The sequence below is a fragment of the Mastigoproctus giganteus genome, chromosome 3, assembly GCF_048544385.1.
Source record: "Mastigoproctus giganteus isolate SK-2022 chromosome 3, ASM4854438v1, whole genome shotgun sequence".
Lineage (NCBI taxonomy): Eukaryota > Metazoa > Arthropoda > Arachnida > Uropygi > Thelyphonidae > Mastigoproctus > Mastigoproctus giganteus.
In genome coordinates this window covers 74,317,067-74,333,099 of record NC_143577.1, presented here as the reverse complement: position 1 = coordinate 74,333,099, position 16,033 = coordinate 74,317,067, and the positions used below count along the sequence as shown (strand labels likewise).

At 35.4% G+C, this 16,033-nt stretch overlaps 1 protein-coding gene across 1 annotated transcript in view; it reads right to left on the bottom strand.

Moving 5' to 3' along the window:
• Nucleotides 1-8,145: 8,145 nt before the first annotated feature.
• The window catches only part of LOC150088084 (glucoside xylosyltransferase 1-like), an 81,356-nt gene continuing 73,468 nt past the window's right edge, over nucleotides 8,146-16,033 (bottom strand). The window contains exon 7 of the mRNA XM_090370011.1: nucleotides 8,146-8,295. Coding sequence (XP_090226137.1) covers nucleotides 8,146-8,295 — 150 coding nt within the window. The remainder of the gene's footprint in view (nucleotides 8,296-16,033) is intronic.

Genomic DNA, 16,033 nt, shown 5'->3' with positions numbered 1-16,033 from the left:
TCTAAATATTCATTCTGCTCTTGACTATCCGTAGCCGAGTGGTCAGGAGCGGGAGTGCAGTAGCACACGTTCTTTGAGTAGACCGGGGTTCAAGTCCCTGATTGCTGAATACGGTCGATCTGCCAACCCACACCGGACCAGCGTGGCAGATTATGGTCCATTTTCCCTCAGCATGAATTGTTGAGGAGGCTTCCATCCTGCAGTGGGTTGATAATGGCTGCACTTTACTTTATACACCACAGCGTACTCATAATGAAAAACTACATAAGTAGTGTAAAGGCGTCGATTTAATTGTATCTCATATTGGGACTACTGTCAGGGGCTCTCTCTTTCTGTGTTTATTCCCCTCGACTTACGGCCGTATTACTTTTCCTATGATAATTGTTCTAAATGAGATGATCGTCGGGCTAGGACAAAATCCGTGCTCTCGGCTATTAAATGCTTTTCTAGCACCCAATCGCTGCAGCATCGAATTCGCGTTGTGTTTAAAAGATCGAGTGAACACAGGATTGTCAAACTCGATCTCCCGCAGTGACCCCTCCTGGGTTCGAACTGGTGTATTTGATTACCGGTAGAGAGAATGAGACATTGTGTAACACATAACAATATTTATTATCACAAAAGAAAACATGCATACAGATTTACATTCCATCTAGTGGGTTTGTGTAGAAGTTAAAATTATGTGTATATATAAGCTTCTAGGTTTCTGTTCAGAAACAAGGATATGGTATTTGCTTACATCATACTGGATTCTGGTATCACTGGAACTATTCCTTCAATAGACTTATTATTTGGTTCTGGATTTACAAGCTACAACAATTCAATTCACAAAACACTTCAACATAGAACAAGAACAGTTGGAACAGGAGAACCTTGGGCAAAGTACTTTTGATGGGCTCATCACCTTTAGGCCGTCTTACTTCCGTTCTAACGTGAACAGGTTCATCCCCTCTTGGTTCTTATCCCCCCAGCACTTTGCTGTACGATTCTGTGTACCAACTACTCTGGGAGAAATTCCCATTTTATTATCAAATTCACAAAGGTTAAATATTTAGGAAGGAAGCATTGAAATGGTATCTGTTTGTGTCATATTCTAAGCTTACATTCGCACAAATGAGATAAGGGCTTACCAGTTAAATCTCTTGCTTCAGGTTGGCCGGAGGGACCTCCTCTCCTCCGGTAGAAACTAGGGTGTGGTCTTCTGAGCCATGCTTCCTCTTTGTCTTGATTTCTTCTCGGCCGTTCTTTTCGGCTAGAGCGAAACACGACTGCAGAACCTTCCCTTCACATCGTTTGGACCCTGGACTTTTGACGGCAAGACGTTCCACTCTCCTGCCAGTCTCTCTGTTGGAAAAGCTAAAAGGTGTCTCCTTCCCCCTTCTTGGTGCCTCCCATCTCTTATATACTAACATTATCTCGCTCTACGTCACAGTGATAGAATCATCGTGGAATGTCCATTTCGCAGGGACAACTGAACGTCCCCCCCTCACGCTGTAGCAATAAATCCCCTTCTAGTACCATCGTGGGCGTGAAAGAGGAGATGTTCTGGCTTTGTTGAACTAGGGCGATGGGGAAAAGCATTATTGGTCTGTACACTTGCTCTCCTTTGAAAATAAGTTTCTGCTCTCTTATTGTATTACAACATAGGTTTCTAATGAATATAGTTTTATGATCTTATCCCACAGATTCCCGAGATATAATTTGCAACAATTGAATGGTTTATTTTGGGTAGGCCGAAGAGTTTTAAAGAGGCGATGTTTTTAATAAAGTTTAAAATATCCCAAGACTGCATTAGCTATTTATCAGAGAATAGATTCCGCTTGATTATTGAGAGATCCTGAAACTCTCGGGCTAACACTACCTTCACAGCGAGTTACCATGTATTGCACTATCTCGAATAAGTAACGCTTCACTAATAGAGGGACCAGCAGCAGAACGGGAAAAACAAGAAACTGCCAGCTTGGGAAAGAAGACTTCAGCAGAAGATAGAATTAAGAGACACATAGGTCAATTGATCCAATTACAACGGGGTAATGGGAGTAGGAAATTGATTGGAAAAGGGAAAAGAGCATCCTAAATCTTACTTGTTGGCTTCTTCTGAGGAACTTTAGACGACATTATGTATCAGCAATTTTCAATAGGGTTCAAATGTGGACTGTTGCTGGAAAAATCCAACACTGTAATGCCAGCATTTCTGAGGTATGACTGCACCTTAAGGGAGAAAAACGAGGGAAAACATTGGTGCAAGTATGTTTTAAGCCTTGTGAGACAAGAAGACAAACTCATCATTAAATCTAAATAGCATAAAACTTACCAATTTTGCTGTGTGGCAAGGTGCTGAGTCCTGTTAAAAAATGCAGTTTTGGACTCCTCCAAGACAGCAGTGTAGGCTTCTGTACTCGCCGTTCCATTAATAAACTTAATTCGCCCTACCCCTTTACTTGTTATGCATCCCCAGACCATCTGACTGGTGGAGAACTTTACAGTCGCTTTTTCATTTGTTGGGTCAACAAAGGCTTCTTTTTGGGCCGATAGGCCTTCAGACATTCCGAAAGCCGGCTTTTGATAGTTCGTACACTTGTTTCAACACCAGAGGCCATCCCAAAGTCCAATTTTAGATAAGGAGCACTAATATGGCGATTACGAAGGCATAGCCGTTTCAAACATCAATCTTGGAAGGCGTAGTCACTGTCTTACAGCCTGATCCAGGCATTCTCTTCACATCACCCATTTTACGCTTTCATTTCAGCACCCGGGATACTGTTAACTGGTGGTAGCCTATTTTATCAGCGATAGCATATGTAGAAAGTCTTTCCTGCGACAGAGCAACAGCTACACTTTTTTTTTTCTTGGAGTGAGTAAATGGATGAAATGAGAAGGGCATGTGTGTGTGTGTGTGTTTTGGCTGATGCTATATAAGCTTGCTTTCTTGAATCATGTGCCTTTGCTAATGCTAAACTCTTTTCTATACCATTTTTAATTTAACCTCGAAAAGTATGTTATTCTGGAAATTCAATGCAAGATTGAATTTTGATGCATTAAAATGCTTTTTTTTTTTTTTTTTCATCCTCAGCACGTCTCCAAGTTGTCCTTAAAGAGTGCTGATCCTTAACTGTGTTAATGATCAGCACTCTTCCAATCTTGAAATTATGAACTTCAGACATCACACTCTTTAACCCTTTGTTGATGTTACTTAAGATCAGTAATGATAGTGGTCCCAGGTAGCAATCTCTAAGGAAATCCACTTCGAACGTTAGCCAAATTTGGAGAGTAACCACTAATCACAACCCTCTTCCACCTGATGTGGTAGATGGCATTTATGCACTGTACCACACGAGAGCCTCACTTGGCTCTTAGAACCACCAAAGTATCTTTAGTAGTTGTAAGAACAATCCAAAGGATACTTTCCTCCCACACAGATAGCAATTGATATGATCATCTCCATACTGAATGTAAAATACCCGATTTTTGAATCCCATCAATGATGCAAAAAACGGTTTTTTTCACAAAGTGGCTGAGTTAGTCGGGCTCAGGTGAGAGTAGCATGCTTTTTCTCCCAGAAACTTGGATTTTTCCTCCATTAAAACTACCACAAACATGTGTAATTTATAACATTCTATATGGCACAATATGGCTAAAGTTGCTGATTCACCTAGACAGGTAAATCAACCACAACACATGCAATTTACAGACACACACACATGGTGCAATATGCTCTAAGTCACTGATGACCCTAAACAAGGATTCTCTCCCAAGTCAAAAGATGCCCTAATAATTGACCTTAATGGCTTATTCTATCTTGCTTTCTCCCTGGTAATTTACTGCATAAATTATGATTTCCATCTTTTTCATGTCTTTAGAGCCTTTCATAATAAAAAAAATTCTGTTAATTGAAATTGTAATTTCATAGTACTGAGCTTGATTCAGTTTCTCCTCATGGTTGAGTTTGAAAAGCGAAACCACCCACAAGACATTCACACTTTCTCATTCCATCTGCATGCAGACTATCATCATTCTCTTCCGGTCTGTAACATACCCAACCTAATTTTCTCTTCTTTGCTAGGTTCAATGCTAGCACGTATAAGGTTGAAATCTGAGACAGCCTTTATCATGTTCAAGCTGCTTCTGATAAGAATCATGCATTCCCCTGTCTTTTATAAATACAATATATATGCCACAGTGAAAATTGTCCCTATCATGTCAATGTTGGTTGCCCTAACCAGTTTTTATTTATTCCTGACAGGGGAATAGGGACAAATGCCTTCCATAAAAATTGATGATGCTTGTAAAAGCTACCATTGTGAAATATATAAGCCCACCAAAGAAAAGTTTCTGGCTGGGGCACTGCTGTATATACATCTACGGACATTCTGTATTTACTATCCTGACACTCCTGAAGGTAGTTTCTCTAGCATCAGCTTTCTGTTTAAAATGTTGCTACCCTCGGCACATCTTTCAAATGTAGGCTACTGCAGCATCACACAAGAACTGTTGAGATGGTGCAAGCATTACTTTGGCCCATACTAACATCTCTACCACCTAGTAGTTTCTCCAAAATCTTAAGGTCTCCTCAGCAATAATGGAAAAGACTGTTGTGCAACCTTTGTTCAAACTGATTCCATCTCTGTAAAACAGATTCCTTTTAGCTCTAATGCAGGCCATGCTGATAACTCCCCCCAGACCAGTTTTAAATAAGTATCAAGGCAAGTTGATCTACCAATGTTACATAAAGGAGATTAGAGAGAAGCACTGGTTTTTACTTTTCATCTGTGTAAAGTACAAAAAACTAATGACTGTATAGAGAATTCTGATTGGCTAATACTCGGTCAATAGAAGTCTGAGAATTACTGCTTTAAAGAATTCACTGAAGCATATAATAATGTACAGTAAACCCTCGCTATTCACATTCCCAAGAAATGCCGCGAATACCGAAACGCAAATACTGAGTTATGGCTCCCATAGTAATAAAGGGGTTCCGTTCCAAAGTAAGAAATATATAAGAAAAACTAGTCTAAAATTTTGTCTATGTATGTATTATATAGTATGAAACAGAGCTGTAATACTCAATATGTTCTACGTTGATAATAATATTAGTAAATTAATAAGAGGAGTTTACCTCAATATAGTACGTGGAACACTTCCGTATGATGCCCTCCAGAAATTAAAACGGAAAAAACGAAAAAATCGACAACTTACCGGTACATTAAAGTAAAATATAAATAATTAAAGTAAAATATAAATAATTAAATAATCAATTTAACACAATTCAAAATCAATTTAAAACAATTAAAATTCAAATTAACGCAATTAAAAGAATCACACGAAAATATTCAAAACGATTTTCCTTCCTTTCTGAGGAAGGAAAATCGTTTTGAATATTTTCGTTAACGAAATAACTAATTTTTAATTAACGCAATTAAAAGAATCGCACGAAAATATTCAAAACGATTTTCCTTCCTTTCTGAGGAAGGAAAATCGTTTTGAATATTTTCGTTAGATTCTTTTAATTGCGTTAATTTGAATTTTAATTGTTTTAAATTGATTTTGAATTGTGTTAAATTGATTATTTAATTATTTATATTTTACTTTAATGTACCGGTAAGTTGTTGATTTTTTCGTTTTTTCCGTTTTAATTTCTGGAGGGTATCATACGGAAGTGTTCCACGTACTATATTGAGGTAAACTCCTCTTATTAATTTACTAATAGTATGTATTATATGTACCTTCATAATATGACTATGTACATAGTGAAATGCAAGCATATGGCATCGAAATGAAAATAAGAAACAATTTAATATTAAATGTAATATTAGAAATTTCAAACCAGTGCCTCTGCTAGCTAAAAAACTTATCCCACCAGTGCTATCACCAGTTTTGCTCAAGTGTTGATAAAGGAGTTTTGCCTTTTCACGAATGATGAGTGAACTTAACGGAATTTTATTTTGAGTTCGGTCTTCTACCCACAGATTTAAAGCCTTTTCCATTTTTTTCTAATTTAACATCACGAGTTACAGAGCAAATTTTTGAAGCAATTAGCATGTTTTCACAGACACTACGGCGAATTTTTTCTTCCGATTTCTTGATTGATCGTACCATTAACTCATTCATTTTGTTTTGCCACTGAGGAGACATTTTCACCATTAGAAATTTTATCTAATAACTCAATTTTATTTGCTAATGTCATGACCTTTGATCTTTTCACATTTCCCTTGTTATTCGTAGCCATATTTTTGTACAGGTTAGAAAGAACTTGTCCACAATAAAGTCACTTTCTTCCATTAACACACTCGAAAAAGTGTTTTACACTGCAAAACGGTAGATTTATCACTTTTGTAAGCATATCGATTTATAAATCGATAAATTTATTAAATTATAAGCATATAAATTAAAAGCAAACAACGAAACCTTCCATTACAAGCGCATAACACATACTGAACAAGGATTAGCGAGAAACATTCACGCTGGCGATTTTGTCACCCCTCTCCCCCACCCACCGAGCGCTGTTTTGACCGGGAAAGATAATTTCAGCCACGCCCATGTTTTTTTATGGCGGAAAATGTTCATAGCGCTTGAAAATTAACATTTTTTTAGGTTTCATTTTATATTAAATCAGCAACCGCGAATAGCGGGGGTTTACAATAGAGTATAATAATAAAAAAATAAATAAATTCAAACACAATGTTTACTATATTTATTATAATATCACAATATACAGAGAATGTTATCTTGCAACCACTTAGCAAGCATTGTTGTCACTATTGTTTAATTATAAAACAATTTTATATATTTATTCAAGTACATGAACAAAACAGATGTGATTCGTTTCCATTTTGAAAATGTTCAACTTATTTTAATAATCTATTAAGTATTTTATACATATTCATTGTAGAAGTATTTTCATTAACAATATCAACTGTTAATTTAAATGGCACAGAGCAGTCAGACCACAAGGTATTTGTTGTGTAACTGAAGAATCCCTTTTTCTCATAATTATGCATTTAAGACACCGCTGCTCTTACTATATTACTAGCATAATACAAAGACAAGAACTGGTAATATAATAAGAAAACTGTGTGTGTGTGCATGTGCGGGCATGCACACTGTACATACAAACCTGTATATTTACATAGGTCAGTATTTTCAAAAATATCACAGAACTCAGAAATACTGCATTATATACATATATATATATATATATACATACGTACATATATATACACATATATATATATATATGCATAAAGTAATATTAATTTGTAATAATGCAGTAATGAAAAGGATCTGAAAAACATGAGATATACACCATATCATACAAATTTAACAAACACACAACAAAAGTCAATATATTTCAGCTTGCATTTTCAATAAGTAAATATTTTCAGTTTCTGTTATTTCCATAAAGTTTTACATGATCTCATTAACATACAAATGCAATATTAACAGTGAATCCTAGGGGGAAAAAATTTAAAATTAAAAATTTGATTATCTTAAAGCTAAAATGATTAACATACAAACTTCTATGAAAAATTAACATTTCAACTTGATTTTAATTATAAATTCAGATCTGTTCCTAAGATTTACATAAATATATAACAAGAGTTTTTAAATTCATAAAAAAAAGTAACAACATTAAACTAGAAATGCATTTCAGTTGTGCTTAATGTAGTGCTTCATAAATAACAAATTGTTAATAATTTTGGACCTCATTAGATTTACTTAAAAACAAATGATGCAACAAATCAAACACAAATATCTAAATAAACCTTAATAAAGCATTTTGTAATCTTGAAACATAGTTGGTTAAAATCTTAAATACTTCATTCTAATATTTAATAACAAATTAAAATCTTTCAAGCTGTATAAATAAGAATTTTTACATTTCTTACAGAGTGCAGGAAATATGATTTACCAATTAACTGTTTCTCTGTTTGTTTTTAAAAACACCTACTATATAATAATATATAAATGAAATACCTTACATTCCCTATGCTGATTAATTTTTTACAAAAAAATATGCCAAAGTGATTTAAATAAATTTATTTTTGATGTAACTTAATGGAAAGAAATTGGTAGTTTCATTTCTGTATATCAATATCAGTTCACAATATTTATATAAAATTGTGTCAGACTATTACTAGTAGATCATTAATTTATATGACTTCTTTTCAAAATAGTATCTTCTAAGGCTTTTGTAAATGCATAATTAAGTTTCCCACAGTTTGAGTTAAATTTCTTTGCTAAAACATTTTTCAATGGCTGAAGTAAGCTTGAATTAAGATCTGTTCCCATTTCATACTGAAAAAATGAATAGAAATTTTAAATAAAGAATACATCTCGGGAGAATAATTTGTTTTGAAAAATTATAAACACTAAACTTCTTTAGAAACACATGATATAAAAACAGATGAATAACAGCAAGACACACTATATTATTATAGTAAAACACAGCTCTCTCTGGAAAGGCAAAAGGAGTAGCAGAGGTAAGTTAAAAGAATAAACAATAATAGTGACAACAGAGTATAATAACAAAACTGTTCTCTACCTATTGTTTTTTTTTTAAATACCTCCCTTTGTTTTAAAAATTTCATGCAGACGTTTTAATTTTAACAAAAATATATATATTATTTATATATTGTTCTTGTTGAACGTTTTCCAAATTGGTTAGTGTGTGTATATCAAAATAAACTGAATATATTTTTTTGGCACACAATGTCTGGCACACAAACAGGGACTGAGGCATTTATTACTGCAGTTGATAACATGGGTTTTTACCAAGAACACACACGTTTATTTTGGAACATTACCATGCATCCAAAACAGTAAAAAATATCCAAACAGGCCTGTACTAATTAAGCTGAAGTTAAATGTTAAGGACTGCATTTGCCACTGTCATTATACTGTGGTATACTATAAACAGAGTTATGAACATAATCTTCAAACCAACAGCATCTGAAGATATTCATAACTGTAACATTAACCATAATACAATTATATCTGCTACTCAAGAAGTGGAACAAGTGATGCACTTTATTTATTCATTGTATTAAGAAATCCTGTCTAATGTTTGGCAACCTCACCATATCTTTATACAATCATGCAGAACATAGAAAATGAGGTACCATATTATCATATGAACAATAAGATATACAGGGTGTTTCAGTTAAACGTTTCAGAACTTCTAAGAGGGGTAGGGTACATCCTGACAACTCGAAATCATATAGCAATGTGGGGTCGGAAATGCTTTCCTGAAGCGGTGTTGTACACAGAAGCACCATAAAAAGAAAAGAGACCGTAAGTGAGAAATCGTTTTTAATAATACATGAAAAGAAGCAAAAGGTACGTGGATTAAAGTAAGTGTTCGAAGTTTCTTCCACGGGCTAAAATGCACGCCTCACATCTCCGACGCATGGACATCCGAACATTCTGGAATACTCCAGGCGAATTTCGAATTTCTTCTGCAGCTACTGCGATTCTTGCAACCAGCTCCTCAGCATTGTCAACAGGGGTGTCATAAACTAGCGATTTCATATGACCCCAGAAATAAAAATCAAGACATGATAGGTCGGGTTACCGAGCAGGCCAACGTACGGGACCACTACGTCCGATCCACTGTTGACCAAATGTGACATCCAGGTAGTTACGAACATCTCCGCTATAAAGGGCAGGGGCTCCATCGTGTTGGAACCACATTGTCTGTTGCATCGATGCAGAAATCTGTTCATCTCTCAAAAGTTGTGGCAATACTTGCTGCAGAAAGATCAAGTAGATAGGTCCGGTTAGACGACACGATAACAGGTAAGGTCCGATGAGGTGATCTCCCATAATACCGGCCCATACATTGACCGAAAATCGAATCTGTGCTGCACGATGTCGTATTGCATGCGGGTTCTCGACCGCCCAGATATGGTCGTTATGCGTGTTGAAAATTCCTTCCCTTGTGAAGGATGCCTCATCGGAAAACAACACTTCAGCAGGAAAGAGGGGATTTGTAGCACATTTTCCAAGGTACCACTGTGCGAAAGCAATACGAGGTTGAAGAAACTTCGAACACTTACTTTAATCCATGTACCTTTTGCTTCTTTTCATGTATTATTAAAACGATTTCTCACTTACGGTCGCTTTTCTTTTTATGGTGCTTCTGTGTACAACACCGCTTCAGGAAAGCATTTCCGACCCCACATTGCTATATGATTTCGAGTTGTCAGGATGTACCCTACCCCTCTTAGAAGTTCTGAAACGTTTAACTGAAACACCCTGTATACTACATAAATGAGAGCTTACATATGCTCAATTTTTCCTACGTTCTATTAATATTTTGGAAATAAACAAGGAGTTAACTTTTATTCAGCCCATAGGATTTCTTCTTTCCCAAATCTCCTTATATGAATAAATTACAAAATGATACTTAAAACAAAATTACATAATTAAAATAATTTAAAACTCAATGTATTCCTCACTATTGACACACGGACAGTCCAACACCCCAGGATCACAGCAGCGAACCTCACCCCAACCCCAGAAACATTAAAACCCCCCCCCCATGCAACTTCTAGTGAAGGAATACATTTTGTCTCATTTATGTAGTATACATCGATAATTACTTTGACGTAGGAAAAATTGAGCATATGTAAGCTCTCATTTATGTAGTATATATCGATAATTACTTTGATCGCTTAAGGGAGGAATCTTTTAATTTCTTTGTTTTATCGCATTTTAATAGCCGCTTAAGGGAGAAATCTTTTAATTTCTTTGTTTTATTGTATTTTAATAGTATTTTATTTGTATTCCAGTGAGGAATTTTTAATTGCATGGTTTTATCGTATTTTAATATAATTTTATTTGTATTTTAATTTTGCGTTTATGACAAAATGTCTTCCTTCACTAGAAGTTGCATGGGGGTTTAATATTTCTGGGGTTGGGGTGGGGTTCACCGCTGTGATCCTGGGGTGTTGGACTGTCCGTGTGTCAATAGTGAGGAATACATTGAGTTTAAAATTATTTTAATTATGTAATTTTGTTTTAAGTATCATTTCATAATTTATTCGTATAAGGAGATTTGGGAAAGAAGAAACCCTACAGACTGAATAAAAGGTAACTCCTTGTTTATTTCCAAAAAGAACAATACGATAAAAATTTAGAATATCAGAGAAAATGAAGTAAAATGTCATTATGAACAATATCATACAGATACACATTTAGAATATCATACAGAGATTGAGGTACACAGCAAGCAATAATGTAATGAGCAAGTACTTGTTGAAGTACTTGCTCATTAAGTACAGGAAGCCTTAGTGATCAAATTAATGCTCCTCCTGTGTGACAGTATCCAGAGTAGAGTCTTGGTCAAACCTGAAAGTTTTAGTAATCAAGCAGATGTACTTGCTAAAGGTAATGTCTTCCTAGTCTTTAAGAGCTATGCTGTCTTTCGAAGCTGCATAATGCAATGGATGCAGCTTAGGAAGCAGTATAGAGGAACAAAGGTTCAAATATAAACATATAGCACACAGGAACAGATTGTTTCTGCATATCCTATCCAGGCCCATACAATGAACATTCTAGGCTTAAAAGATGCAGTTTTATCCCTGTAAGGGAAATCTGACAGCGCAAGGAACTGCCAAACTATCATCTGCCATGCACAAAGCACAGCTGAGCATTTTTTCTGGTAGTTATATTGGGTTCTTTTAATATGCATATCCAGTCAGCAGCCAGGACCATAGCCAGGCAATAGGCAGAGCATACATTCGCAAGGGAAACACACCTATGGTGTGTGTTGTTAATACAATGCATATAACGGGCAATGTATAATAATATAGGTTCAATACTTAAACCCATAGGTTTTAGGAAGCTATTTTAAAAATGCATTCCACTCAAAATCTACGTGATCCTTCAAGTAATTTGAAAACTGGAAAAAAAAAGTCATGGTGAACTGTAAGAAGCTCAGAACTGTGTGCCACTTTACTAGTCAGATAACTTGTGAATAGCAGGAATATTTATATAATGAAAAGGAAGTGTAAAATTTAAACAAAATAAAGCCAGCTTGTTACAAGCTATTATACCTTGCTACATGAGTAGTTTTTGCCTTTAGTTGTAAATGGATACAACAGAGACACAATATGACAAAGATAAAAGTACTGTCCACAAAACTACTGGCTTTGTGTTGGGATGTGGATACCAATAGACACACTGTTGCAGAATTAGCAGTTCTGCTTACAAATGTAAACCATATTATTAATAAAATAAAAATTGGCAGTCCAGCCATCTCAAAAGATGCTAAAGACAGCACAGAAGGGCAATATAGCGGATGATGAGATGGTATACGCTTGAATAGAGTTCAGTCAATAAAATAGGAGCTGATTATAGAGTGTTTTTTTTTTTTTTTTTTTTTGATTTGGTAGTTGTTGGCGCATCGGCTTCTGTGGCCATATTGCACCTCCCAAGGTTTTTGCAGTACTTTGATCCAAGCCCGAGGCGGGAATCGAACCCGCGACCTTTGGGTTGCCGGGCAGGTACTTTACCCACTCGGCTAGCCCGGTCGGCGATTATAGAGTGTTAAGTGCATCCTCATCCTCCAAGGTAAACCATTATCAACATACAAAACTTTTAAGAAACAGTTCCCTTTAAATGTTATGAAATAATATATATGAGGGGTGATAATTTAATTTGCGGACTGGTGCAAGATCATATCTTGATTATCATCATCTGAATCTTCTGTGGATTTCTCCTTGAAATACTCTCCCTTGAAATTTACACATTTTCGCCACCATTGTACCCATGCATTAAATGCTTCTTGCAAGCCGTTTTTCTAAAGATTGCAAAGTGCTCCACTGTGGCTCTGCGAGCATTGTCAAGTTGGAGGTGAAACGCTTGCCTTTCAGAGCTTTCTTCAGGCATGGAAACATGAAGAAATCGCACAGGATTAAGTCTGGAAAATAAGGGGGTTGTGGCAGAACCTTGGCACCAATGGCAGTGATCACTGCCTGCAAAATATTAATTATGGGTCCTGGACTTGTCTTGATGAAGAAACCACTTCACACCGGAATATGGCTGTCCTACCAAGGCACTCATTACCATATGCTTCATTCATCTTTTTAACTGCTTCCGATGCATTTAAGCCCAGTCTGGGACAATAATGAATCATGTATCACTGTTCAATCTGTATGTACAACATGACGCTTGCTTTGAAACAATCTTAAGTGACACACGGCTAAAAAAACTCTTCATGCAACACTAGCTCAACAAGTACTGCCATGCACACACCGAGTCTGCTCAGTAGCAATCAGTTATGGAAAGTTTGTGCAGTAAACATAAAATCTTGCACCAGTCCACAAATTAAATGATCATTCCTTGTGTGTGTGTGTATATATATCTAAAAGTAGTTTTCACACACAACATATATTTCCCTTGGCAGAGAGACATCTGTATATTTTATTCTTATGTGTTAATTTTGTGGAATTAAAAGAAAACCATTTTCAGCTAGATATAATCCTCATCTCCCCATCACTTTAGAAAAAAAAAATTTTTCAATTTACCATACTTGCAACATAGTCCATTCAAATGGATAACAGTCTCTAAATTTATACAGCTGTTTTAATTTTTTTGTAATCACATGCGCCAATGAAGAAGCCAAACGTAAAAGTTTGTTTTATAGAAATGCAATTAAAAATATTCTTATACTGAAAAGAAATAGTTTTTAAATTTACGATTAATGTAATGGAATTCATTACTGTGTAAAACAGTCTTTTTTGTGTTATCTCCACATTTCCCTAATCAACAAAAATTGATGAGATGACTTAGTGAGGAACTTGGACGTAAGTAAGTACGTAACCAAATACAGTGCAGAGTTTAAAAGAGTGGAATCTACTGGATCCAAGCTGAGTGAATTTCACACAGAAAAAGACAAGTAACTTATGCATGTTTTTACCCTATTGCAGAATCCCTGTGCTATTGTTTTGATTGGTCTTTATCAAGAAGGTCTTTATTAGAAGGGTAGCATCTTTTAAAAGAGTTTTTAAAAGTTTGAATGCTGTGTTACTTCACAATGGATATGTAAAGCATTCATTAGAGAGGGGTCAAGTATATGTTTGTTTGTTAGTTATTTGGTTTTTAGGAGCATTAGCAACTAAGGCCATATTGCTCCAGGATATGTGGTGGTCATTCCCTGACCTTTCTGCATCTTCCGTATTTGGTGGTGACGGGCTTGAACCCCGGTCTAATCAAGAAGCGTGTGCTACGCACTGCTGCCCCTTCCCACCTGGCTACGGAGGCGCCAAGGTCAAGTATATATGGAATATCTGCAGAGATTTCAAGATGCAGGATTTTTAAGGTAGTTTTATGAAGTTCCCTTGCTTTCTCAGCCTCTGGGATAGCAGTGATCAATCCCGGCAGAACATTCTCTTCTGCATTAGTTACTGCAGAAGAGAATGGTCTGCCAGAATTGAGCTGCAGTCTAGCACGCATGCACACGCACACACACACACAGTGTAGTAAACAATCCTTTGTTCCAAAAAATAAAATCTGTTCTACAACTCCTTAAGAAGGTGGGACTGGTCAAAGAATTTGTTAAATCACTGGACCCTCAAGGTGACAACTTTAAGCACACAAAGTCTGTATTTCCAAACCTATTGGAGAAATTTGGCATATTTATCAGTTCACACATTAAGCAGATTCTGGCTTCACTAGAAACAGAAAACAAAATGACTGATGGAAGAAAAATGTCTGGCAATTGTTTCACCGTGTAGTGAATGGCCTTCTTGGTTGTGTTACGAGTGAAAATTATATATTAGCTGACAATTCAACTGAAAATTACATAGAAATGGAATGCAGAACACCAACCAGGCTCCACTATTTGTTTTTTTTTTTTTTTTTCACACCAAATGTGGGCACTGTTAGTGAAAAGCATGGGGAGAAATTCCACTCTGACATAGAGTCAATGGAGAAGAGACAACAAGGAAGGTGGAATAAAGCTATGATGAACAATTGTATCTACTTTCTAACTTGAGATAATCACTTACCACAAAAGAGTAACATTCAAGTGTATATTTGTAAAATAATAAGAGGAGTTTACCTCAATATAGTACGGAGAACACTTCCGTATTTACTCTCCAGAAATTAAAACAAAAAAACGAAAACTTACATTAGAGTAAAAAATAAATAATTAAAAACCAATTTAACACAATTCAAATCAATTTAACATAATTAAAAATCAATTTAACGCAATTAAAAAGAATCTAACGAAAATATTCAAAACGATTTTCCTGCCTGAAGCTGACAACGCTTCAGGAAGGAAAATCATTTTGAATATTTTCGTTAGATTCTTTTTAATTGCGTTAAATTGATTTTTAATTATGTTAAATTGATTTGAATTGTGTTAAATTGGTTTTTAATTATTTATTTTTTACTCTAATGTAAGTTTTCGATTTTTTTGTTTTAATTTCTGGAGAGTATCATACGGAAGTGTTCTACGTACTATATTGAGGTAAACCCCTCTTATTATTTTACAAGTATTAATATCAACGTAGAACGTATTGAGTATTACAGCTCTGATTCATACTATTTAATATATATATATATATATTTTTTTTTTTGTTACCTACAGGAGGGTTTCTGTTTTTAATTTTTTTTAGCTTGTTCTTTACTTGAAAAAGATTAAGACTATTCTGCACACAGGTTAAATGTTAATAAGTCTGATATAGCATTATTGCATATTTACTTTTCTTTTATTTTTGGACAAACCGACGATGCTCTGCAACAACTAAGGCTATAATCAGCATACTCTTATTCATATCACTTCAATCAGCATACTCTTATTCATAAAGAAATACCAAGAAAGACAAAAGAAAATATTCTGAAAATCTATTATATAGTATTATGTATAGACTGTAAAACTATTATGAAGAAGAGTAAAAATAAAGGAATGACTGTGAATGCAGTGGCGTAGCTACCATGTAGGCAGGCAAGGCAATTGCCTCCGGGCCTGGAGTCTTTGGCTGTCTCCTGTTTTTGAAATTTTCATTAAGTGGGGACCGAAACATGT